General features: G+C 40.0%; 4 protein-coding genes across 5 annotated transcripts; 2 read left to right on the top strand and 2 right to left on the bottom strand.

Moving 5' to 3' along the window:
- The first annotated feature begins 215 nt into the window (after window positions 1-215).
- LOC134180373 (ankyrin repeat and KH domain-containing protein 1-like) lies at window positions 216-7,427 on the top strand. 2 transcript variants are annotated; one of them, XM_062647520.1, is made up of 10 exons: window positions 216-279; window positions 4,788-5,571; window positions 5,646-5,784; window positions 5,845-5,952; window positions 6,012-6,098; window positions 6,157-6,252; window positions 6,334-6,444; window positions 6,508-6,606; window positions 6,662-6,772; window positions 6,838-7,427. In XM_062647520.1, exons 2-10 carry the CDS (start codon window positions 4,799-4,801, stop codon window positions 7,330-7,332), a joined length of 2,019 nt encoding a protein of 672 aa, XP_062503504.1. In that variant the 5' UTR covers window positions 216-279; window positions 4,788-4,798; the 3' UTR covers window positions 7,333-7,427. The 2 variants fall into 2 exon arrangements, with proteins under 2 accessions (XP_062503504.1, XP_062503503.1); XM_062647519.1 differs by lacking the exon at window positions 216-279 and adding an exon at window positions 4,600-4,718.
- A 690-nt stretch (window positions 7,428-8,117) lies between these two features.
- LOC134180616 (E3 ubiquitin-protein ligase pellino homolog 2-like) lies at window positions 8,118-15,964 on the bottom strand. Its single transcript, XM_062647805.1, has 10 exons — window positions 15,731-15,964; window positions 15,222-15,354; window positions 15,059-15,151; window positions 11,159-11,356; window positions 10,906-11,094; window positions 9,089-9,193; window positions 8,913-9,014; window positions 8,733-8,855; window positions 8,557-8,672; window positions 8,118-8,494 (listed from the first exon to the last, which is right to left on the bottom strand). The coding sequence occupies exons 1-10, from the start codon at window positions 15,886-15,888 to the stop codon at window positions 8,377-8,379; spliced, it is 1,335 nt and encodes a 444-aa protein (XP_062503789.1). The 5' UTR covers window positions 15,889-15,964; the 3' UTR covers window positions 8,118-8,376.
- Window positions 15,965-16,012: 48 nt separating this feature from the next.
- Window positions 16,013-17,730, top strand: LOC134180617 (uncharacterized). The gene is made up of 6 exons (XM_062647806.1): window positions 16,013-16,210; window positions 16,278-16,457; window positions 16,563-16,691; window positions 16,750-16,859; window positions 16,928-17,095; window positions 17,160-17,730. The coding sequence occupies exons 1-6, from the start codon at window positions 16,135-16,137 to the stop codon at window positions 17,571-17,573; spliced, it is 1,077 nt and encodes a 358-aa protein (XP_062503790.1). The 5' UTR covers window positions 16,013-16,134; the 3' UTR covers window positions 17,574-17,730.
- LOC134180615 (ERO1-like protein alpha) lies at window positions 17,656-26,616 on the bottom strand. The gene is made up of 11 exons (XM_062647804.1): window positions 26,484-26,616; window positions 26,275-26,394; window positions 20,805-21,184; window positions 20,177-20,220; window positions 20,020-20,112; window positions 19,876-19,959; window positions 19,598-19,818; window positions 18,540-18,626; window positions 17,965-18,095; window positions 17,854-17,902; window positions 17,656-17,793 (listed from the first exon to the last, which is right to left on the bottom strand). Exons 1-11 carry the CDS (start codon window positions 26,592-26,594, stop codon window positions 17,767-17,769), a joined length of 1,347 nt encoding a protein of 448 aa, XP_062503788.1. The 5' UTR covers window positions 26,595-26,616; the 3' UTR covers window positions 17,656-17,766.
- Between the last annotated feature and the right edge of the window lie 31 nt (window positions 26,617-26,647).

Raw genomic sequence — 26,647 nt, forward strand, 5'->3', positions numbered from 1 at the left:
GAGTCTACCTATGTTAGCAGTATAGATTGAGTTTGCTAAAAAATTGTTGCCCAGGTTTGTTGCAACAGCTGAGATAATAGGCAATAAGTATTACTAGAGGCGTGGAAAGCTAACAAGTAAATACACACGCCCTCAATGTATTTCCTCGACGAAAGTCACGTGAGTGTTATCGGGTAACGTTACTTAATAATTTGCGACGCAAGAAAACTTGACCAGTTGCCAAGTTCCTTTCGCTGGAGTTACACTCGTCGAGGTAGAGAGAAAAGAAAGCTAATTGAGGTGAGTTGCAAACATACCTGAGATAGATATTGCACCTGTAGCTAGCTAGCTAGTCGAGTAATGTTTCAGACTCAGTGAGCACCGATCGCGGTTATCTAGACGACAATTTGCAACCATTAATTAATATTGTTATTCCCTGATGTTCTATCTACTTTTGAATACTTCGAGTGCAAGCTATCGACCAACTGAGTGCGAATTTCAGACGGAATTAACACATCTACTGCACTTCTATTAGCCTAGATCCACGAGTTCAGCTGGATTAGTGTCATTAATTTAATTTACTAGGAAAGGGCTTGTTTGATGCCGATTTTGACCGCCTAGATATCCTAGCTGGCACAGTGTGAAGGTCATATTGTTACGTCGTGTTCCGCAGCCATGGCAACAGTTTAACAAATTTGTTAATCACGAATACTTTCGTGGCTCCGGCGGCGATGATAGCCATGGTTTAGTTGGTCTACACTTACAATCCTTTCCTGTAAAGTGTGGACGTGGATGATCAATTAATTTGCGCATACTGTATTAAATTGTAACAATATGACTGTTATAGTTATTTTATTGTTCAGCGATGGGACAAAACAGAGTTAGGAGTCTTCCAATTGACTTGTTTTGAGCATCTTGTTCTGTCAGTGAAAGTACATGCAAACATTGGCTGTAGCACATAGTTAGCATGGCTATGCTAATGTACGATGTCACCACCAAGCATTACATCATCAATATGATGTCAACATCAAGATATGTGTGGCCAACGCCTTAAAAAGTGAAACGTCCCACCTCAAAAACTTTATAATTGCATGACTTCGAGATCTCTCACAGGTCGTCTTATCTATTTGCAGCAGGCTAAGGGCTCAACCTCAGCCCAAATTAAACGTATTCATGCTAATTTTACTCAGTGTCGGATTCTTGGAGCTAGAAACCATGTAAAATTTGCAGTTAGTCTCGCTAGCCACACTGTTTTCGGTGTGGTTAGCATGACTACATTGCAGTATACCTGCAATGCATGTGTCAAAACAGCACAACTAGAAAATCAAATGACAAACAATTTGAAAGCACTACATTACACTTGCAAATTGATCCTATAAACCTTTGGTGTGGTCCCACCACAATTAATAGTATAGCAGCAGTTGATATAAATCTAAGTTTTAAGTACAGTGGGATCTATCTAGTTGTGGCTTAATTCCTGAATTCTGTATTACAGTATACCACGCTGTACTGCAGTACTTAGTTGGGATTGATGTGAATTAAATGAATGACATTGTGGTGATTGTCTCAATTTAATTTGAAGGGTATTTTTGTTAGCTAAGGCTCAGAGTTTATACACACATCTGCCTAACTAAACCCATGCATCATGCATACATATACACTGATTGCATCAGTTGCAAGTAACTGTATTCTCTACCACACTCAAAGATCTTTTTTTATATCATGTTTACTTAAATCACTGAAATACATTACGCGGTGTAAACATTGGGTATACATACCATGCAACTTTAATAGTGTTTAGTATATAACATTTATTATCTTTGCTCAGAATTAGGATTTTAATTGTCTTGTTTCTACCACTATAGATTGTCGAATGTCACTTTGGATACATCAACACTTTGGTTTTGTATTTACACATTTTAGATGTACATATGTGTCTATATGGTGTGAAACATGTGGCTGTAAAAGCCTGGTTCACAGTACACCTCGCGTCGCGTCAAAGGAGAAAGTTTCCAATCCGACGCGACCCGACATGTTGGATAGGATTTTTTCTATTCCAGCCCTTTACGTTGTGTCGGAAATGGCCTCCTTAGACGCGATGCGACGCAATGCAAGGTGTATTGTGAACCAGGCTTAAGTGTCACGAAGCCAAATGTGTGAGTGCAAGCAAAATCTTTTTACTAGATTTTACAGGAATTAGATAAAGAAGTCAAAACTATTTCTTTTGAAAGAACATGGTATTTTGTGGCTTCATAAGACATTGAATCTAAATCAGTTGTGTGTGTGTGTGTGTGTGTGTGTGTGTGTGTGTGTGTGTGTGTGTGTGTGTGTGTGTGTGTGTGTGTGTGTGTGGGTGGGTGAAAATCCTCTCCCTGAACCCTCCAAGAGGGTACCCCACAGGACCTTGTATTTCTGGTAGTTCCCTTGCCCGGGGGAGGAATACATGCTAACTTCAACCTTTGGCAAGTTGAAGATGGTGAGAGGCTAGGGTGCGCTAGCCTAGCAAGCTGGTGACTTAAAACATACGTTGCTACTAAACGCAGAATAGAGTGCGTTCCTCCGCGTGTGGACAAAAGTAGGGGTGGCACTGGGGAAAGAGCCAGTGACGCCAGGAATAGAACTGGGCTCCGAAGATTGAGAGGCAACCCGGCAATCAAGGGGCTGTGCTCGCGGGAAGGGGTTATTGAGGGCTCTCCGACTGCCCCTAATAACTCAGTTTATAGTCGGACTGCTATCCAATCTGCTTCTGGTACCACAATAACATGGTCTGGTCATTCCATGAGATGTCCTATTCTGGATTGCTTTAGTGTATTGTCATCAGTAAATTCCATGAGGAACCATGTAAAGAAATTTCATCATATATGCAATATAATGGTAAAGAATAGTTGCAAATCAAGTTTACACTACCCTTCAACTGTTAGCTCAAGCTCTTCCATTCATCGTAAGTGGAAAGAAATCAATGACGTGATGTGGAAAAAGAATCAATTGCTCAAGTTTGGTGTGTGGAATGTTCGAACATTAATTAAAGGGTGTGGGCAGAACTGACCTTCTTGCCAAAGAGTTGATTACAACTGATATTGCATTATGTGGCATTACTGAAACTCACCTACCTGGCGCAGGCATGATGGATTTAGATGAAGACTCCTGCTATCGTCTGTTGTTTTCTGGACCACCTGAGCTAGCTTCCAGGGGTGTTGGTCTAGTGGTTAGACATAATGTGATGAAGTCACTCAAATCGTTTGATCCTATCTCAGATAGGATATTGCGTGCTGACTTTCTCACTGACAAAGGAATTTTGAATGTCATTGTTGGTTACACTCCAACAGAACAATGCGAAGAGGTAGTTAAAGATGAATTTTATCAACAACTTGATGTTGCTATGCATAAGACAGGTTCGCTTGTTGTTGTGCTGGGTGACTTTAAATGCTAGACTTGGAAAGGCAGTTTCAAAAGTTGTTGGTCGGTTTGGTCTATCAAAGTCAACCAGTGACAATGGTGTTAGACTGATAGAATTTTGTCAAGCACATAACCTAGGAATCACAGACACCTTTTTCCAGCATAAGAATATACACACTGCCACTTGGTATCCTCCTAATCCCAAATTACAACCAAGTCTAAAAGACTACGTTTTGGTAAAGCAGTCTATGCAAAAAAAATGGTACATGATACAAGAGTACGACGAGGACCAAATTTTGACAGTGACCACAAACTTGTTTGTAGTAAGATGGTACTGAAACTTCAGAAGCCACGTGGGAAAAGACGAGTGAAAACCTTTGCACGAGACGTACTCAGTGATCCTATTGCTCTAGGCAAATATCGAAATAATCAAGAAAACAAAAGTTTTGAGCATTTGGTTACGAGCAGGCACGTATTCTTCTTGACGGTTCTGTTCTTGAAAACGTTACAGAGTTTACTTACTTGGGGAGTATCATGAGCCAAGATGGTGGATGCATTGCTGAAATTGATGCTCGTATAAGCAAAGCAAGTAAAGTCTTCGGTTCCTGGAAGAAAAGGGTATTTACCAACAGGCAGTTTTCAATCTCCACAAAGATGAAAATTTTTCGTGCTTTGGTGAGACCTGTTTTGCTATATGGATGTGAGACTTGGTCCGTTACACAACCAAACTTGCAACGCTTAAATACATTCCACATGCTGTGCATTCGATCGATTCTTGGTGTCTCAAGATGGAATAAAATCAAGAATTCAGACAATTTAGAACGAGCGTGTGAAGACCCTATTGCTATGACAATACAGAAACAACGATTGCAATGGCTGGGCCATCTGCTACGCATGAGTGACAATCGTCCCCAAAAACAACTACTTCACAGCAGACTTAGTAATGCAACAAGACCAACACATGGGCCTAAACAGAGATGGATAGATGTTGTCACAAGAGACCTCAGATCATTACATATCAGTCTTCGTGATGCTGATGATCGTGCTGCTTGGAGAAGTGCTCTTACGCTGCGTTGCCAAAACCCATAGTGGGCATGGTGGAATCAAGGTTCATGTGTGTGTGTGTGTGTGTGTGTGTGTGTGTGTGTGTGTGTGTGTGTGTGTGTGTGTGTGTGTGTGTGTGTGTGTGTGTGTGTGTGTGTGTGTGTGTGTGTGTGTCACAAACCTATTTTCAAGGGGGGTCACCAACACACTTTGATTGTTGCTGCTGCTCTACAAGCCTATAAATCTGCACTAGCTAAAAGCCGTCACACAGTAAAAGTCTCTATTTCAAAACACGCACTGTACGTACAGTATACAATGTACAAGAATATATAGTAATATAAGTTAGAAATGTTTTCTTGTGCATTCAGAGCACCTTGTTATGGATCGCAAAGAACGATGGAAACAAAGAAAACTGCTACTGCAAATTGGAAAGGAACTGACAGAGGAAGAAATGTCCAGTGCTATATTCATTCTAGAAGTTGACATCAATGACAGTCAAGAACACACACAGAAATGGAAGCAAATAATTGAATCACTTGAAGAAATAGAGAGAAAAGACAAGATTTCAATCATTCAGCTAGTACGTGAACTCCTAGAAGGAATTGACCAGCAAAAGGTCATTGATAAGTACTACAATTTGTTTTCTACAAGTCAAGAAAGTCATGGATTACCTAGTAACATGCTCGATACAGCTAGCCAATGTACTACTGACACAAACGTTGAAGAAGACCATGTTTCAAATCCGCGTGATGCTTATGTTACTCAGTCTAGACATACAGGAGATGAATCTCATGAAAAGGTCATTCCAGTCCAATGTTCTGACAACGAATTGAACAATGGGTGTTCAACAGAAGAAAAATGTAATGTAGACACTACGATTGTGAACCCACCATCACATGTAGCTTCTGAAATGTCTCCAAGTAAAGATGATGCTGTATACACTCAACTGCATGAGATACTTATGGAAACGAGTGCAGGAAGCTCTCCGGCTTTAACTTGCACCAAACAACACTCAGCCCCACAATATTCCGAGCCTACTGATCCACTAGACAGACAAAGCGTTTCACTCACCAACTCTTCATGTAGAAGCTCTCGTATCAGAAGAAAGTCTTGGCCTGTTAGAGCAATTGAAAGCTCTGATTCAGATCACAGGTTTAGTAAACCTTCAATTATCAAGTAAACTTTATGCCTTTATTTAGTACGTTTGTTTGTGTGTCTATACGCAGATCTCACAACCCTTTTCCAGTTCCAGCTGAGCTGATGCAACTCGTTGAACCAGATCAAGTAGAATTTGAACGTTGGTGGCTTGCAGCTGAAGGTCCAGCTTATCCTCTACAACTCAAGTATCAAGCTCTGTTTCAAGAGGTTTAGATTTGCCATATTCAAACCATTATACCTGCATCTCAACCGGTTTCGTTTTTGCAGAATCTTAGCAAAGCGCTTCCAGAATTGTTGGCTGCATCAGGTCGTACTGATGGCTTACAAAGGCTTGTTGATGCTTTTGGACCAAGGGCACTGTTCCACAGGCACACAGTATATGAACTGTATTTACATAATTGTACAGCAATGTTAATTACACCCATCTTTGTTAGAACACTTGGACACCACTAGACTGGGCAGCCAGTAGTGGACGGCTTTCTTGTGTTCAATGGCTTATCCAACACTATGATGCCGTCTATGTATGATTTAGTACTTTCACCTAATCATGCAAAACGTATATTGTGTATGGTAATCTAGTTGAATCATGCTTTGCTTTGGGCTGGACAAAATGGTCACGAGGATGTGATGCAAGAGCTGATTGAATGTGGAGCAAATCCTTGTTTTCGACATCCGGTAAGATGTAACAAAGAATGTAGAAGAAACACTAAATTTAAGTTTCTCAATGGTGATGCTGATGATAAGCTTTCTTCCTAGACTGGAGACTCTGTGCTCCACTTTGCAAGTCGAGTTGGTCAAAACAAAGTTATTCAATTGATTCTTCGTCAGTTCAGAGGACAGCTCACGTCCAACCATGGAACATTTTTTGTATGTGACAACATTCAATTATGAAGATTGTGCTTGCTGTATCATACTGTACGTACCATTTAGGGTCACTATACACCACTACATGAAGCAGCAGACTGTGGACAACCGGCCACAGTCTCGGTGCTTCTTAAAGAAGGTGCCCATGTCAATGCAATGTCGCTGGCAAGTACATATCTATCTGTAGTCTAAAACAATCTTCATGTCGCACGTGTTACAGCTTGGTGAAACTCCCTTGGTGTTGGCAGTCAAAGGAAAGTGTAAACGTGAACACAGATTGTGTGTAGACATTCTACTGCAGCATGGAGCAGATGTAGCTATCACAGACAAGGTATACCTATGTGTACTAATTTCCTCATCATGAACTTCTTGTCAGCTTGCACAATCATGTTGTAGAAGAACAGAACAGTCTTCCAACATGCTACTGATAATCCGGCTTGTTATCTTACTTTCCTTCAACATGGAGCAATACCAAACACACAAGTGGATATCGACACTGTTGATAATTTCATCACACTGCGACTTCTACAGTCTCATCGATCAGAGATTGCTTACAATATTGAGAGGTGGAGGCTAAAGTGTCCTAAGACACAAGCAAAAATTATCCCTTTGGAGCACATTTCTCTACTGGAGATGAAACAACGAGCTCACCACGTCTTGCTGAAGTTTCAGCAACATTTGTATAAACAACATGGCTTGATATTAATGTGGACTTGTGCAGCATTGAAATCACTGGCAAACTCTGTAATTGGACAACAAGTCGACAGCGTAATGAAGTCTGCATACATGCACTTACAACTCCTTTACAAGAACCAGCCACAGCAAAACGTAAATTCAAACACAGTTTTGCTCTTTACAGATAAACATGGTCATTTTCAGTTTGATGCCTAGAGCGTACATGTATGTATACTAGAATCTATGTATAGTGAACAGCATGTAATCAATGTATAGTGAATAGTAAATCAACTGTGATAGTTGTCAAACAACCTTTGCCTCTAAATTACTATGGGCATGATGCTATGGGTACTGCAACAGGTGCAGACTGATGAAAATTACCAGGCAATCGTATCAGTGGTACAAACGGAAGACCTCTGATCAAGAAGGTTGTCTGTGGCAGCCTGCTGGGAAAGCTGGCATCATGAAGCCTTCCATTCCAATAAACAAATTTAAATCAACCTTAACAGTGTTCATTTGCTGAAGTCAAAAACTTGCATTGTAATTAGAGTTACATCGATAATCAAATCGATTATCAGCTGATATAGGCATATTGGTTTTATATTGGAATCAGTAGATCTTGGATAGGTGCGTGTCTGATAGATGCGTAGTTGGTCCACTAGGGTCACGTGAGTTGCATACATGTCAGCGAAGAAACAGAAGTCTCCCATTTCGGAGCAATTCGAAGTGACCGAGGATACAAGATTCCCACGCTGCAAGGCTTGTAAAACATGAACGTCAACAATTAGCTATAAACTATAATGATATCAGATATCAGTATCGGTATGGGCTTTTTGCTTGGATATTGGTTATCAGCATATTGGCTAAATAGTACCCTTATCACTGCAACACTAATTGTAATGTTTACTGAATCGCTCCAAGAAAGTTTCACAGCCTGCCATATGGAAGATTGTGGAAAATTGACTTAAGAGTTTAAAAGAGACAAAGCAGTGCTAAACACGTAGCCACATAAAATACATTATATTTACCCTATTACATTGATTTTTCCATAAATAGATAAATAAATGCAGTATTGTCTCTACAATTACAATGACTGTCAAAGTAAATGATGTGTCAATTGCTACGATCAACATAGCATGTCAACTTAAACTCAATTCACAAAAAACTTCCACCCATGACGAATGTTTCTGAAAAGTGTACTGCTCAGCTGCACCCAGTCAAACTCTGTTCTACGTACACATTTAGGCAAAATCGAGTGTTTCACTTGTCCCACAGCAACTTGACATATCCAGGATCACCCATTACGGGAAAGATGCAAAACGGGCACCTAACGAGTTGCTCGTCGGGCCCATATGGAATAGGTATTCTATTCCAGTATCTGTGGAGAGCACGGCAATGCTATAGTGACCGATCCCTACACGACTATTACATCTATCTCACTTCACTGTGCTTTCCGATGCGACATGACCACATGGCACAAACGAATACGTCTGTGAATCTGTGTCAAGATAGAACGAGCTCTCCATTCCAAAACGAAGTTGCACATACGGACCAACCTATACAAGACCCGTCTCGTTCGACGACATTCGAGAAAGTAACAATCATATATTTCCTACCTGTCTGCAAACGGGACATGTTCGACGCATGAAATCACCTCCCACATCGACACCCCAAGAGTGACGTCCGTGGACGTGACCACACTTTAAGTAGGCGTAAGGAGTGACCTCCTGCCCACCAGCCTGTTGCAACATAACAGTTCGGTACGAGTGGTAAAACTAAGATTCCTCTCCACTTACCGAATTTGATACACTTGGAAACTGAAGTGTATTTAGACCGACAGGACACTGAGGTCGCGAATCGTTCAGTTTCTTCTTCAGGTCGTGCACTTGACTGTCAGACTATAGAAATAGACGGAACATATTAGTTTACCTACTTGTATAACTCCATTGTTGTTTAGAGAATGAAAGCGTACTGGAGTCTGTGATCTGCTAATTGATGACCTCCAAAGGAGAGTGGCTCCACACACGTCAATCAGACAGCCGTCCGTCAAGATATTACTCTCACCATTACCAGTACACTAGTACACACGACAACTCATTCACTACAACAGTATATGTGGAAAACAAAGTTCTGGACAAAAAGATCTGCAGAATTTATGATGATGGCTACATATAACAGAGAATGATACAGTCAGATCTCGTTATTCCGACACCTTCACTTTCCAACCAAGGTACACGTTGTGAAACCAATTTACAAGGTCACTGTACATTTGTTACCGATAATCCCAACAGAAAGCAGCAAAACAAACATGGTCAGACTACCAAGGTCTGACTATACCACAGAAAGTAAGCTAAACAACAGCCAATCAAAGAAATGAAAAACAAAGAAAAAAGACTACTGAACATGAAACAAGAAACAGAGACTGCTGTTACATACATAGTCTCTCGTTCATTGTTTCATTTGCTTTGATTGGCTGTACTAGTGTATGACACTCTTCAAATAGAATAATGTGTTTCAATAACAATGGATCACTCAAGGAAACTCAACATGCTTGAAGATGAAGAAGCACTACAGTGCAAACCCTCCCAGTGCCCTAAGCTATGCAGCTTTAATGCAATTAGTCAGAGCCAATTAGAAGAGCGTGAGAATGCCTACCAAATGCGGTCACATACTTGCCTCAATCAGCATTATAACAAAGAAACAGTACACTATCACACACACAACACAATTCCACATATCCAACTAACATGTCTTGTAACTTTGGGTTAGATCCGCGACACAATAATGACTCCACGAGCAAGAACCGTTGCCAAGGGCGTGGCCAACATACCAGTTGGAACAGAGATGAGAACGCAGCAAAATGACGTGCACAATTTGAAATAACGTCCTATGTTTGTTATGTCATAGCAGAATCCTATGACGTCGGTACTAAATGAGTTCATCGTGGATGCCTAGCAGGTCGTCTCGCTGATTGGTCGTATGGTCGTATGTCACGTGACGGGCCTGCACTACTACTATACCTAGCGTTTCACGCGTCGGTAATAAACATCCATCAATATGCCCAATACAGAAAGTCACAATGACTTGGCCATCCTCCAGTACATCATTACCTACACAAGCCAAGCACCAGATGAGCACCTATCAAGCATCCTATTGCAAACATTTTGACACTTTTCACTGGGATGCTACTCTGTTGCAAGCGACAAACTCTGATACTGGAATGGACAAGTTCCGCTCTAGTGTCTATGGGAGATAGACCTGTTCTGTTTTCTACTGATTAGTGACTCCTCTAACTTGCATGGTCTAGTTACGGAGTATGAAGAAGGACTCATTATTATACCACCAAGTGTAAAAAAAGTTGACCACAAGATTATGGGCTATAGTTTGAGAGGGTAAGTACAAGCTAATCAGCACAACAGGGAAAGCAAGAAATCAGGCATTACAGCTGCAGCAGCTCAATGGCAGCCTTTGACACCCGACACTAGTTGCAGCCAATAGGATCCTGCTGATCGCAGTTACACTCGGTTATACTGTAAATCAATATGTTTCAGCATCAAGCAATGCTCAGCTTGCCTACGTTACTGTAAACCATCCTAAAAAATCTCAACAGTACGCTTGAGAAAAATTCTACCAAAATTTCCAGTAAGATCACAATATTGAATACTCCTGACAAAAATTCCACCACAACCATCTTTAGACTAAGCCTTGCATACAGTCGGCTGGTACGTTTAACTTAATATGTGATCGACAATCGGTACGTTTAACTTAATATGTGATCGAAAATCTTACCGGCTTTCCCCTCTCTCTGTCTGATCGACTTTTTCGTAATGTGAAAATGTCACCAGCAACAGATACCTCTCTCCACAAGCCTGGTTTCGAAGACGGCTCGAAACCCATATCTGGTCTCAATAGCATAACACCATTCGTCGTAAGCGCATCCATCATGCCATCCTTTCTCTTCCACTTTGTAGCATTCTCCTGCAAATATCAAGAATCTCAACTCTACGTATTAAGTTAAGAGTTCGTCTGAGCGTATCCTTACTCCCAACACTATTCTGTTTTGTCCATCAAATCCAGCGGCATGCAGTCTGGCCGTGTAGGGTGGATCACGATCGCAAACAATCCGACAAGCATACCGAGAAACTGTCGACTGGTTGACGATCGACTGCTTTACTGACTTGCAGTCAGCCACAGTATCCAAAACAATAAAATCGATAACCGGATCAGAAGACCTTCCAATCTACAACCCACAAAGAATGGAATGCAATTATCCATATCTTTTGCGTTAGGATAAAACTTATAATTGTGACATACAGTAAGCAACACCATCAGTAAAGATAATTCTAAAGACTTGGGTGTCTTAATATTACCCATTTACAAAAGCACGCATAGTGAGACAACCCGCATCAGAGAAATGAGCCAGCCAACATGTACATACACAAAAGTATGTGATGCACACAGACAAGAAAGGCAAGTTTTCTTCTACACTTAGCTTTACAAGTCTCAAGACCTTTGCTATGCTCATGTCACAACATCTTGTAAAGAATGATGCAACTTCCGTGACAGACACTGGCTGATCACATAGGCGCACACATTAACATTATATTATTATTATTATCTATTCTGTACGCACGTGCCAAGGTCTAATTATAAAGCAACATCATGATCTATTCGTGGAAAATGACACAACTTCTGCAGACAGTGTCACAACCTTATTGCCTAGTCTGGCTCTTCGTCGTTGCTGTCTCTCTTACTGTGTCTTTACATATGCTTGCTGGTTGCTCATTCAGCAAGCGTATTTGATAGTCTTCTAACAAAGCCAGAAATGTACTATATTACTGCATAGTCCCCAGAGGTTGGTATACTAATGGCAGGACGCATGCATATTACGTCACTGTTTCCCTAACGCAACCTCCGTGACATACAGACGGATGGACTCACGCACACACCAGCGTATTACTATATAGATAGATCATAAAAGAAGAAGCCCCAATGGTGCTTGTTAAATAAACATCTAATACAAGTACATAGCAAATTGACTGTAAAATGACCAGTCTTGTCCTACTATCATTACTAACATTTCTGCCTACGCTAAGTATATAGCATCACTCCCATTAAGTGCAGCACTCGCACATGTAGCACATCAGACACAAGTTACACATACTTACACATGAAAAGTACAAATGGCAGATGAACTACGCAAAGGCCAAATACCTGATGTTAGACTGTACAACCAACTAGAGACTTACACCCTACTACCCTAACACACAGACAACCTAGACTACTGCAGTATTTACCATATTTTTTCGATTAAACACCGCAGCTGAGAGACAGACACTATAAAATGCCACCCTTGAATAAACGCTGCATTTCAATGAATTCCGATACATCTAGCAAGATTTACTGCTTCAAGTTTGAAGGAAAATCGTACGACTTCTTTGGAGGCATACGTAAGGCACACGACGTCTGAAAGTGTAAAATGTGTACCAGTATGGTAAGGGTTCTCTTGAAAAATGTCAAACCTACGTGAACACATACACACTCATAGAGCACGGGCAGAGAACCTTTAACTAATAAATTCCACCCTTGTTAAACGCCGCAGTTGGAGCACTAGCTAAAAAATAACACCATGCCATGTAATTGAGTCGAAGAAATATGGTACAGCATAAACCACATCCTTCATTGGACGTCTCAACAGCAGAGTATCTTAATATTTACGACTCACTGCCACACACATGGATTCATGTACCATTTCCTGCCCTATCATTTGAATATAGAAATATGCCAATGGCCTCAAAATGTGTAGCAATTGCAAGTTAAACCGGATGCCACCTGGTCACAACCGGTTATTGTAGCTCTGCAACTCTTTCATAACTTCTAACTAGCTTTATGTTCAACATGTATCTTGAAAAACCCCGACTCCGAAATAGAAAAATGTTCTTGAATAGAATTATTGAACAAACAATTTAAAGTGACACAAAATAAGCTGTTCATAACAATAGACAAGAGATGATTTCGGCAATTTCCAGAAACTACTCAAGAAGACTACATCAAAGTTCCATTTAGCCTGTCTACAATAATACCTCACTTTCAAAGGCATGCCATTATATCATAAATTTTACAGAGTGATGTTACCTTTATTAATTAAGTCACAACTGGAGGTATAATGGCATGATGTTATAAATTAGGTAGGTTACCCTAACCTCGTTCCCAGCCATTTTTCTTTGCTCTCACTGTGCTTTCATCCATGTTTCTCGTAATAGACATTAGTCACAGTTCAATTTTTCTGAAGTATGGATCATCATGTTTATTGAGTTTGTAGTCACCAACGAGTTCATCAATTTCAACCTAATTACTAACAGTCACAAGATCCTTCTCGGCTCTAGCATCTACACATGCTTCCTCCATATTGCTTCTGCCAAATCTTGGATTACAGTACAACCTCGATTATCCGGACTCTCGATTATCCAGACAAATTCTGTGTCTCCCAACTATGTTGCGTTCCCAGGTAATGCGTTCCTTGATAAAGGCACTATAATATATTTCACTTCGCTGTAGGTGTACAGCCTTTCACAAATGAGTGAATACTTAACAGAGAACGTAATAATCTAATAAATAGGCAGCTGTAATGACTCTTCTAGTGACATTAAAGTACATGTAGTAAGTGTGGAAACAGAGTGTGGCTTGCACAGTGGAGGAAAATTAGTTGATAGTTATCAACTTTTGTTGAACCTGTCTCCAGAAGTCTAGATAATCAAGGTTGTGCATTCTATAACAGCACCCACCCTATAATGGCATACTATGTCTATCAGCTAAAGTTACAGCAATTTCTGTTAATAATGACATGCTGCTGATAATCCCTCCTCCTTTACCACAATGGCTAGAAAGTGTGCAACACAGTTTTACTGCCATTACTCCATAAGTCATCTTATCTCAGATATCTGTACATATCAGTGGACAATCATCATATATCAAAAACTTTTTACATCACCTGCAATGTGCAGGTACAAAAGACACTCATGAATAAAACTACTGTGTTGTTCTAAATTCAATAAAGTCTAAATTAACCACTGCTTTCCATTTAGAAATAACTGCCTTTAGATACACTCCATAAAGATAGCTCTTGTAAATTACAATTGCTGGCATCTTCCTCTCAATAAAGATGGGAATGATTAAATATTCCTACTGTCATGGTAACAAAAGATAACAAGCTACAGTGATGTCAAATGAGGTCAAGTGACAAAGTTCCTACTCTTGTGGTTACACTTTTCTTCCTGTTTCAGCTCATCCTGACTTGTCTCTATTACCAGTGTCATCCAACTCCTTCCAGACACACTAAACATGCCACTAAAGTCCACACAAATGGTTAGACCAGCAGTGCCTTCTTTGTCAATTAACAAAGCCAGGCTTGGTGATTGGCTCCCTTCTAAGATGTCCAATCCATTTCCACCATACCACATAAGTGACTTAAAATGTTGAATTTCCTAACCTCAAGTGTATAAAAAGGGCAGAAAAATGCCCCCAACACTTATTGCAACAAGAGAAGTACTGTGTACAGTACAACTTTAGATTATTGAACTAGACATCTATGTGTACACTGGACAAACAAAAGAATTTGGTCTATAGCATTAGGGCCTACATGCTTATACACAGCCCAATTACAACATCAACATTCAAATAGCACCTATCAATACGTAAATACAAAGAGTAAACAATTAGAACTAATTATGCCCAAACTGTTAATTTCAGCGGTTGCAGTTAGAACTAATTATGCCTAAACTGTTAATTTCAGCGGTTGCAGTAAAGGTAGAGTACAAAGTGTATGACATGACAAACCACTGCCACTTACCCAGCACCCACACCCACACACACAAACAAACACCTCACACACCAAGCACCCACTCACACACCACTCACACACTGAGCGGCCCGTCACACTGACCTGAAACATGTCCGTCGACTGGTCGCCATCGTAATCAATGACAACCGTTTTCTCTCGCGACAATGTCATCGCAATGCTGTGCGTAGCCTTGTCCTGCTCCACAATAACAAACCACAATTGAAACCCACACGTCAAATCACTTCCATAAAACATTACAGAGCACCTTCAAAGCCTCCGTCGGTCTTACGCAATCTCGTTGCCCTACGACTTTGACCCCGTTTGGTGAACGTCGCCTCTGCAAGACGAATTTACTCCGATGACGTCCGTCGTCTCCTTTCGGTAGACTGCCATTGTAACTGCAATCCAACAGCAAACTGTAGTTATAAATAATAGATAATACAGCGTGTGTCAGCGTGACAGAACTGAGCGAAGAGCAAGCATGACAAAGCAATGTCTAGTGGAGGCGCGAGGGCGTTCCTGTTGTTTATTGGACATGAAGGGTGAAAATCATTTCAAGTGAAAGCCACACCGCCTGCGTTCTGAGTAACGAAGTTTCATTGAAAAGGTGCCGCAACAACAACACACCACACAGAGACACAGACACACACAGACATGCATGCAGACACACATATGCACCGACATGCAGACACAGCGATACAAACACACTGCATGCATATGGACACACAAAGTCATGCACACAACCAAACAGACTCTCTGTCGGCTATCACTTACCCGAGCACGATTAGTTCCCCGTACACAACTTGAATTCGCTGCTGTCCTCGCGAAGTAGGACGTCGCTTGTCGTGTTCGCTGCTGCCATTCGATTCTCGCACTCTCGTCGAAGGTCTCAGACCGTTAGACAATGGTATCTGTCTCGTCACTGCCGCCATCTAGAGTTTACAAACTCGCAGTTCTGCAGTTTCGATGACTATGTGATGATTAGCGCGATAGGACAGGTATGAGCATGTCGCGTGACGTCACGACATGATCTAGTGTGTCACGAAAGGGTGTGCACCTGTGCGGGTCACGTGTTGTTGTGTTGTGTGGGTATGTTGCTATGCGGGTTGTTTCCACAACTTCGGGTATGTCTAGTGTCTAGTAGACAACGAGTTTGCTGGAGTATCTAAAAGCACGCGATGGGATGTGGATCGAGCAGCGCATCATCGACGGTCGTGCGATCGCAATCTCCGACACCATCGCAGCGAGCTCAAGGTGTTGCACTTGAATTCTGGCAATTCAGTGTGTTATCATGTGTGTAAGCGAGTATGTGTGCGTGTAGAGATCGAAATAACTCTTCGTCTTGACGGAGAGAACGTCGACGACGTGCAAACCGAGCGTGTGCGCCGACTGCTTTCCGATCAACTGGGCGAACGAGACGACCGCTTCACTGTCAGTGGAGATGTCCCCAACATCATGCACTGTATCATTCACCCGAGAGACAATCTGGACACGGCGTTGCGTTAGTACAGTGTACACCTTGCAAATACATTATTTATTGAACAGCCGTGACGTCATGCACAACGGGTAGGACTTGAGTATTTTTTCAATTAATTATCCGCTGCAGGTCACATGGCTGAGCGTCAAGCAATACTGATGATTGCTCGACAGATTAAAAATCGAGCTGCTGATGGTCAACTGGCGCTAGACCGAGCGATAATAACCGAGGTTGCTCTACCTGGAGAACAACTAAAAAGTCAAGGCATTTTCATTTGTTGCAGCTGATACCAAATGCAATGTTTGACTCGATTTAGATGAGGAAGGGCTGCGGAGCAGCCTGATGCTGCGTGAAACTATTAGAGAAGTATGGCAACAGGCCGACACTGACAAAAATGGATCCCTGGACACGAAGGAATTCAGAAATGTAGAAATGTTTGTAAAATGCAAACGGATTGATATTTAATTAATTTTACTGTGTTGGTTGACATGAAGATTATGCTGTCTGAGAAACTCGGTCTTGGTTTACAAGAATCAGAGGTCGACCAAATATTACAGAAAGTCGACAGGAATGGGGACAGTCGAGTTGTGTTCTCAGAATTTCTACCCCTCTGTAAAGAGATTCTATCAGCCCTGTATTCAGAATTAAAAGTCGAAACAGCGGTTGGCATGACATCCCTCTGAGTATTGTGAGATTTTGATTAATTAATAGGTTATGTCCCAACAGAGTGACTGGTGTCAGTTGTGGTCTATAAAGACAGGTCACTATTATTACAATAAGAGAACTGGAAAATATCAATTCAATCAACCGGTTGGCTTCAATCCTCTTCCAGATCGAGAGATCATTCAATCTGCTCCGTCTGAGCCAGCCATTTCAGAAGTGGAACCGGCACTAGAAGATCCAAACGAAACAACAAAGTCCTTGAAAGACGATAATCAACAACTGGCAGACTCTGGTGCACCAAAGAGCCCTACAGAACCTACGGCTGAGACTAGGGAAGCGAATGATCAAGACGGAAACAGAAATAGAAGCCTAGAAGCAGCCGACTCAGGTGAACCAACTTGTAATGCCGGAACTGAAAATCCAATGGCTTTCGTTCAGAGATCAACTGACTCTGGTATAGATGATGCTTCAATGTAGTTTTCATACTAAAAGTAAAGTTGATATGTTTGCATTTGCAACCACACTAATTTTAGTGCATGGGTAGAACTGCACTGTGTTGCTTAGGTATTTCTGAGATAATGAATTGACTAATAACTACATGTAATAAGAATCTAAAGTTGTTTCCAATATGAAACCTTGTCTACCCCTGTCACTTTCGAGTCATAATTTGTCACAATTCATCGTTTGTCTGCACCTTCTATGATGCATTAAGAAGATACCAGACACAGCTACAAACATCATCTTATAACACACCAACCTCTTCCAAATGTCGAAATGTCTGTAGTTCGTAAATGCTTGTTGAATACCTGAATGGTGTAAAGGCAACTGAGAGCACATCTCATAGTTATCATAAACAACAACAGCTGACCTTCCTAGAGCATTGAAAAGAGCCACAAGTTCCGTTCTTCTCAAATGAAAATGTTTGCTCTGGCCAAGTTCTTTGCTACTGCTAAGTTCCCACGAAAATAGAATTTTCAGTGCTGTCCCTATTCCAAGCGTCTACAGAAGCAAACCATTATGTAACTCTAAAGTTGTAGCTTTGCACCACAAATTCAAGGCAATGAGCTGGTAGTTTTGCATTGCCAGACCACTCCCCCTCGCTATGTGTTCAGTGGGCATACAGAGAGGGGAACGGTACGGCTACTCGAGACTTACTGTGCTGGTACATTACAATCTGTCTTCAAGTAAACAACAGAAACAAAACTTAAACCATCGACAAAAGTTTGCACTAGTCAATAGAAATGTACATGGATATTTAGTGTGAAATATCACAGCAACCAAAAATACGAGAAAATCTGAAGCAACACAATCACCCACTTCAGCAGACACAAATTGGAAAATTAGAAATGGTATCACAGTAAACATGCACAACACAGATTGCTCCATTACAAGTACAATATAATTCAGCAACTATCAAACAACAATACAAACTCTTGATCTCACCTGCAGCTTGCCCCAAAGGCGGCACTTGTCACACCCTACACAGTCCATAATTCTGGATATATTCCAAAAGTGCAAACGAAACTCCTCCTGTCGCAATCAACACCACAAATTTCTTTAATGCCACATTAGTTATCATTCAAAAAAGTTAATAAATTTATCTACCACTCACTACAACATTACAAGAGATTACCTGATCACTTGTTTCTATAACAATAATCACTAATATTTAGTCTCAAAACTTAGTATCATACCATATTACATCTCATCCAAGCCAAATCTTCCTAAAGAATCAGAGTTGTGTTCAACAGAAAGTAGTAGTAGTACACTTGATTATTGCCGTTCAAAATACGTGGTCAGCAGAGAAATGATAATAATTATCTCTTTAATTTATGTGTTGTATACATATGTCAACTTTGTTTTACTCAAAAGCACAAAAACTATACCTGTAAAGGTTAAAATAAACTATACCTGTATGTGTGCTTTAAGTGCCACTGTTTCTTTGAAGTCAAAAAAGTAAAATAAAAAGTAAAACGGGTTCAAACATCAGACATTCTTGTGGTAAGATCAGCTACAGTGTCACTTGACCAAAAATGCTACAAACACTACAGACTTCAATATTCCTCATTCTGTTTACTGCTCCCTGTTAATTAATAAAAAGAACAAATCAATCACATTGGCTCAAAGCCACTAATGAAAACCAATCTGCTGACTTTACAAAATCACAGATGAATAAGGCAAAGCATGCATGTGTAGTGAATTAGTACCCTAGACTTGCATTTAGTACTCGCCTACAATAAATTCATGATGACTACTCTAGCCCATGAGAACCGCAGTGCAAGAGTGACATGGTCTAATGCCCCTACCTAGTCAGAACCATTTACCGTATATACAGCCATTCTAACCAATTGCTACAATAGACTATATTATGTCACAAACAAAGCTATGAGTTTCTCAATGCTGTGACACTATCACACCACCGGTTAGTAAATAAAACAACTTCCTGCATAGTTAAAATAGATAACCAAAAACGTCAACTTTGAACAATAAAAGTCCTATACCTTCAGAGCTGCAGATTGTCCTTTAAACATATCCGACTCATTAAACGTACGAGGGCAAAACTTTGCAGATTCAATAAGCTGCAAAATCAACTGTTTGACTGCCAAGTCTTCATCTTTTACGCCAGTATAAAAGCTCTCCTTTTCCAAGTATGGAGCAGCTTTTACTACCGCTCTCAACATGAGCAGATACAATGTATAAAGATTCTTCAGCCAGCCAGGACCTATAAGCACAATTAGTATACAAAACATATCAGTGAGCCAACATTCTGCACAAATACCTTCACCACTTGTTGTAGCTGCATCAAATCGTCTTTGAAATTCAGCAGTGTTATGATGCCATCGTGCTTTCTTCAATAAATTTCCTAATACACAATCATCATGGCAAGTTATCCAAACACAGCATCGACTGTACACTGACAAACCAGCAAAATAGTAGTTAGCACATAGATGAATGTTGATGCTAGCATGCATGCCTGATATAGCTCTATAAAATACTCTTTTCTCGCGGCATAGATCTGCTCAGATACAACAACAATGTCAGTGTAACTAGAGTTCACTGGATCTTTTAGCATGACTAACCTGCAATAGACTTTCTGTTGAAAACATTCTTTGCCTTGCTGTGTCTGTAAAATAGAAAGCAGCTATACATAAGAAACCCCAGCACTCAAGTTCACAGACAGTAATGCAACTACAAAGACATAAACAAAATAGATACTAAGAAGCCAGCCCTAGTAACATGATGTAAAAAGGCCAGTAAATACTTTCATGCAGTTAACTACATAGAACAGACCAATAAACAATCAGACAAACAACAAACGCAACTATCGACAAACAGAAAAATGACTAGATAATACATGTACAGCCAAGCAAACAGTCTCATAGATCAGAAACCACACTACTCTAACATTAAAGCATTCTAATGACAACTATTTTCTAAAAACTACTAAACTCCAGAGTCTAAGTAAAGATCCTCAGCTCCTCCAAAAACAAACAAACATACATACATACAAACAGACTAAAGTGCAAACAGACAATAACTAACAAACAAAAAGACAAACAAACTTTAACAAGCTAGCTATTTTACCATAGAGTAAATATAAAAATGATGATATTAGATTTCATTTGTTTGTTGGTTGGTCTGTCTGTCTTTTCTGTCTGTTCGTTTGTCCATTGTCATATATACTGCATAATCACATAGCAAGCCAACCTAAAACAGTTCTCTTCATATATTGCCTTCCATATTCTATTTGCAGACGTCCCAGCATATCCAGTATATCTCTCTGGATTCTTTAAAAGATCAACATACTGCGACGACTCTGATGTCTCATTGTCCAACTCGCAAAAGTTCATCTTCTCATCATCATACTCTTTCCAAGTTTCAAACTTTTCGCGTTCATCCACAGTCAATGACTCATCAACTTTACTAAGCTCAAGCTCTTGTGTTTCTTCTGGACTGCACATTGCCGTTGGTATGTCATTCTTAAGTCCAGATGGCAGTTCATCCTCAGAACAGGAGTCCACATGGCAATCCTTTAGCATACAACGACTGTCATCTGGCCAAAATGGACACTCTTTCTTGAGGTTCACCTAAACAAACAGACTCTGTTGTGTTTTCTAAGTTTACAATAACTCAATGCAAATACATTCTATAAATTAATGTTTCTTAAGTTTTTTGTTTTCAAAGTAGATCATAATTTGCAGGTCACGCTAACAGAAATTAATGCAGTCAAATTATGCCAGCCAACAAATAGCAACCAACAAACTAAGGCACACTTCAAACGTTATTGGTAGCAACAAGCATAGTGAATTAATTAGTGAAGCGTGTGATACCGCTGTTGCAAATGTTTTGGGCAATGTCAGCTCTTTGTTACATAGTAACACAGTACATGTAGATATACAACCAGTAAGAAGCAGTAAAGCAGTATCATTCTACACTTCCTATAGCTCTTTAATTACACACAAAGTTGCGAAATCAAAACGACTTCATTAACATGTACACAGACACACAGACACACACACAGAGACACCGACACACACACACACACACACACACACACACACACACACACACACACACACACACACACACGTGTACTGGCATACATGCAGTACTGTACACTACAGTTCATTTTGCATAATTGGATCACTTTGGCTAGTCCATGATGAAAGTCCATGATGAAAGTCCAAACTAAGATTAGTACTGTCTATAATAAAGTTTCTAAATAAACATCCCTACCTAAACCGTTCTGATGCAATCAAACAGCAATGTACACACTACACAATCCTGTTGTTTCATTCTAGCTACATTACTGTTGTTGTTGGCAACTAAGATATCTGTGATTAACTCATTCTAGGCAGTTGAAGCTTAATTTGCCAAACAGTGCTATCTTCTCCAACACAGAAAATTCTGTCACTTGCATGTAGCTATACCTTGTAGGTTTGAAACAAGTAGCAGACTCTTCAACAACAGCAAACTGGTAATATCTATTATAATCAAATAATGAGCGCGCTCCATAGGATCTTCCAGACTCTGAAATTTGAAAACCTGACACCAATAGAAGATCAGCCAATAATGCCTCTTGCTGGAAGAGGCTGAAAGAGCCCAATGGAATGCACCCAATAATACCCAGCACCTGAGATGACAAACAGCAGTCTACTGCAACTGCCCATGGAGTCCTACTGCCTGATGTTTAGGGCCCACTAACCATTTTACAGAACAAATACATTCGACTTTGTTCCAAGTAAAATTGACCAACCGAACGACTCACCCCTAGAACTGACAGTCCTATGATGAGGAGCAGGCTTTACATGCATACAAAATAACAAACAAACAAACATTAATAATAAACAAACAAATAAACATCATACGAAAAATGACGTAATAGGATGACTTAGAAATTTTAAGCCATTGACTTAGTCAGAATGAGAAAAGTGGAGAATCCTGTTACTAAAAATTAAGAGTAATGAAATAGGGATGCGGTCAGAAGTCCTAAAAATCAGACCAATGCCTACACAAACAAAACATGTGCAGCCTAAGCTCCGAAACAGACACTGAACATTCACATACTACCCTAAAATAACATCATCTCAATAATGGTTGTCATGCATATTATAGACATGCATACACAAGACAAAGAGTCAATAACGTCTTGGTGCTCAGTAAGGGAGCAAGTATTACGATGCAAAATGGAATGTGCACCTGCTAAGTGATACTTCTGCGTATGAGCTTCATAATCATGCCAACAATCTACCGCAGGCATCTCAATACTCACCACTATGCTTAAAGTAAAAGACCATCTACGTGCCACTGTCTAATCACATTCATCAATCAATAAATACATTTGCAAGTTGTTAATTAATTCAAGAGATTCATAACAAACAGACATAGATTTCTCTCTTTACAACTATATTTCCACCTGCACAAACATTACACCTTTTTATTTGTTTATTTGCACATTGATAGAGTAATACTCAAAGTGTCTAAACGAAGACCAATTATGAGCACAGAACATTAAAAATCAACGACTATACACAGTTGCCCAAAAATAGTTCCCACTTCTATGTCTATATATATGACTCGTGCCCAACCTTTAGTACCAGATGTTGACAATATTCTAGTCAAATAGACGTAAAACAATTTGCAAAGAGTAACACTAGACTCAATGCAATCACACAAAAACCTTTAGAGGTAATTGTTGTTGCATAAGAGCTCATTGTGAGGTTCTGCTTATTACACAAAAATAATATTTCAAGAGCTATTAATATTGGTAGCTGGATGATCTATGCAAATAGCTCATCCAGCCACCAATCCATAAAAGTAAATTTCAAATATATATCTGTCTCAAGTGCTCAAGGTTTGTTCGTGTTAAAGAATAAATCTTTCCAAGCTGTGTCACTACTTTCCTCTGCAGTAAACAACATAACAGCTAATGGATGAATTACATATTTGCATAGTAGAAGAACAAAGAACCCCAGTGTAGCTCGGCAAAGTTGATATAGAGATTTTGACCATTTCGCCAGGTATTGATATTGCCAAAATTTCCTGGTCTACAATATTACAATCATTTCAGCTACTCTCTAAAAATGTTGGGCATTGCTATGATTGTCAATTGCATAGACTATGTGTAGCACAAACTGATGCAGTAAAGAGAATCTGCATGGCCGAGTCATGTTGATACGAAGTTTATGCAACACATCTCTTGTTGTAACCTGCCACTAATGAGAAAGTATAAACTTCAATTTATGTATACTCTTCTGCAATCTGAGATAGTGTTATTTCATACATTTCTTTTACGTTATATGGGTCACTAAAACGGGTGCTTCTCTTCATGCAAAGATTGAGTGATATTATTTTGTGCAAATGTGCCACACAAGCTCTACCACAAATTCTACCAGAAAGGACATTTAAGAGTATGTTTTGTTGTCCGTGCCTGAACCAAAGGGTGCACAGCGAGCTTGACATATTTGCAGCTGATCGACTCCTCTCATACATGCTGTATGTCTAGTATATATTGTCATGAACCAGATTATTTGAGGGTGACACAAATATATAATAATAAAAGTATGTCACTAATTCCTGGCATTTGATAAATATAGGTTATTGCATGATCGACAAGCTATATGGCTTTACAAAGACGAGAGACAGGGTTATCACCCAAGGCAAAGCCAAGGGCTACAATCCTGCTCCAAGTGCTGGTATAAAAGCCATATAGTACACTAATCATACGATAATTTATATCATGGTTACTTGACATGTATAAGTGAGAGTACAAATTAACCGGAAGTAAGTTATTGCAAACTTGTCGTGTAAACGCTAATACACCATCTAAATATGTGCTCGTGACTGGTTGCACATCATGTGACCATGGTATAATACAATATGTCATACTCAACTTCTCCCTCCAAAGCTAACACTAAATGTCAACACTGAAATCAACAGTGATCATGATGATAATAACATGATGGTTGCAAGGTCCCCAGCAGTAAACACATCAGATGAAGCATTTGCCTTAGCGGTCAGAGCAAACACAACATCATCACTGGACTCTGTGCATCCACCTACCATAATGGTACACAACGGTCTGCCTTGCTGCACGTGTTCCATTCCCCAACTTATAAAACAGTAACTTTGTTGGCAGTCCCGATGTGAAAATATGAATATGTCTTGCTCAAGACGGCATTAATGCTGTTGCTGTCATGGATGAAATGGTTCAAATTACTATGTCTATAGTTGTTGCAGAATAATTCAATTACTTAAGCTATATGCCTATTAATAACAAACACCACATCTGGAAGAGCTAACAAAGAGATGCCATGGTGTATAGTTATTCAAGAAATATAGAACCTAAATATACAATTACAATGTAAGCTACCCTTAAACTCTAACTGGTGCACAGAATGTAGCAAATGGAAATCCTTCAGTGTATAATGAACCCTAAAACTAGTATGACGACAGCAACCACTCTATGTTAGAGTATTAATGTCACAATACAAGCTGTCTTGACCTCTGCAGAAAAGCCAGAAGCTTGTTTGGACAGAAAGGCAAAAGAGGCAGAAGAGAAAAACTATTCTAATTGTTTCTTTACATTTAAAAGAGGACATACATGCTCAATGATTGAACAACTTTCTTCCAACGATATTAGCATAGAGCAGTTTGTTGACTGTTAATCTAGCATATTCTCCTGTTAGAACACCACCTAAATTTCCATTATTCTAGCACTCAAGTGATGCATGTCAACAGCCAAACCTGACTCGCAATTCATTTTGTGCATGTATTGGCGGAAAGCTCTTCTGGCTCTATAATCTCTACCACCTCTACCCAATCGTCTGTTCCACATGTGTCCAAACAGATACCAGATATGCACCCCTAACAATATCAAGCTCACAATTCATTTTGTTTCCAATGTTAGCTAAGTCCCTTAGTTAACGCCATGCCACTTATCAATTTTTCACACCCCTCCATTGTAAATTCCTGGATCCACCACTGCTCTCTAATGTCTTAGTCGTTATATAACAGTACAGTAGAACCTTGCTAATCCGAACAGCCCAGCACCAAGCCTTGTTCAGATCAGTGAAGTAGTTCGGATTACAAAAACGTGTACACTCGGAAGTCTAGACCCAAACTACTAGTGCATTTATGTATGTCTCTATGTCATGTTTGTGGTAGACGACACATCTGCAAAGACTACATACTTCTAAATACTGCAACAGTCAGGACTTTCACACATTAGAAGAAGACTTCAATGCAGCAACAACCCGGATCAGGCTGCCTTGGAATTCCTATTTTATTATTTGGGTACATGAGGCAGAGTGCTAAAGGTAATTCGGATTAGCGAGGTTCTACTGTAGCAGCTACCAACATGCATGTCTCTCTCTAGAACAACCCTCACCATGCAGTCATATCCAGCTATATAAGTGGAAACAAAAATTCTTAAACTTTGCAAAGATGAAACACCTACTAAATGAATTTTGTCTTCTCTCTAGTCATCAAACAAATAATGTCTTCCAAAAAATTATTGATGGCACTGCATGCACTGCAACTGAAATTTCACAATAACCGTATTGAAATCTCAACTAATCAAGTATCTAGATTACGTGTTCTATCTGTAAGCACGCTCACCAATAAATTTATCACATACTCTACTAACTCGCGTATAAACAAACAGACATCAGCTTACCCTGAAGAAACGAAAATAATTGTATCTCAGTAGCCGTTCAAGTAATGGCCGAATGTGTTGCGAGTTCACTTCATCTGTCGTTTCCACGTCACAGCAGCACTCGTCCACTTGACCTTGCAGCTAAAAAGAGGAACAACGACCATACAATAGGCCACAGCGATATCGCGAAAGACAGGGTCTAGTTATTTTGAAAGAAAAACCGAACTTACCTCGCAAAAGCACTGAGTCTGTGACACTTTTCTAGATTCATTTTGTGAGTTTAGTAGCTTCACTGATAAAAGGAGAATGCAACAACGGACGAGTAGAAGTTTCCGGAACATTACGTGTACAAAATGAGTGAGTCCTCGGATACCCAGTGCTACTGTTGCATACG

The sequence above is a fragment of the Corticium candelabrum genome, chromosome 5, assembly GCF_963422355.1.
Source record: "Corticium candelabrum chromosome 5, ooCorCand1.1, whole genome shotgun sequence".
NCBI lineage: Eukaryota > Metazoa > Porifera > Homoscleromorpha > Homosclerophorida > Plakinidae > Corticium > Corticium candelabrum.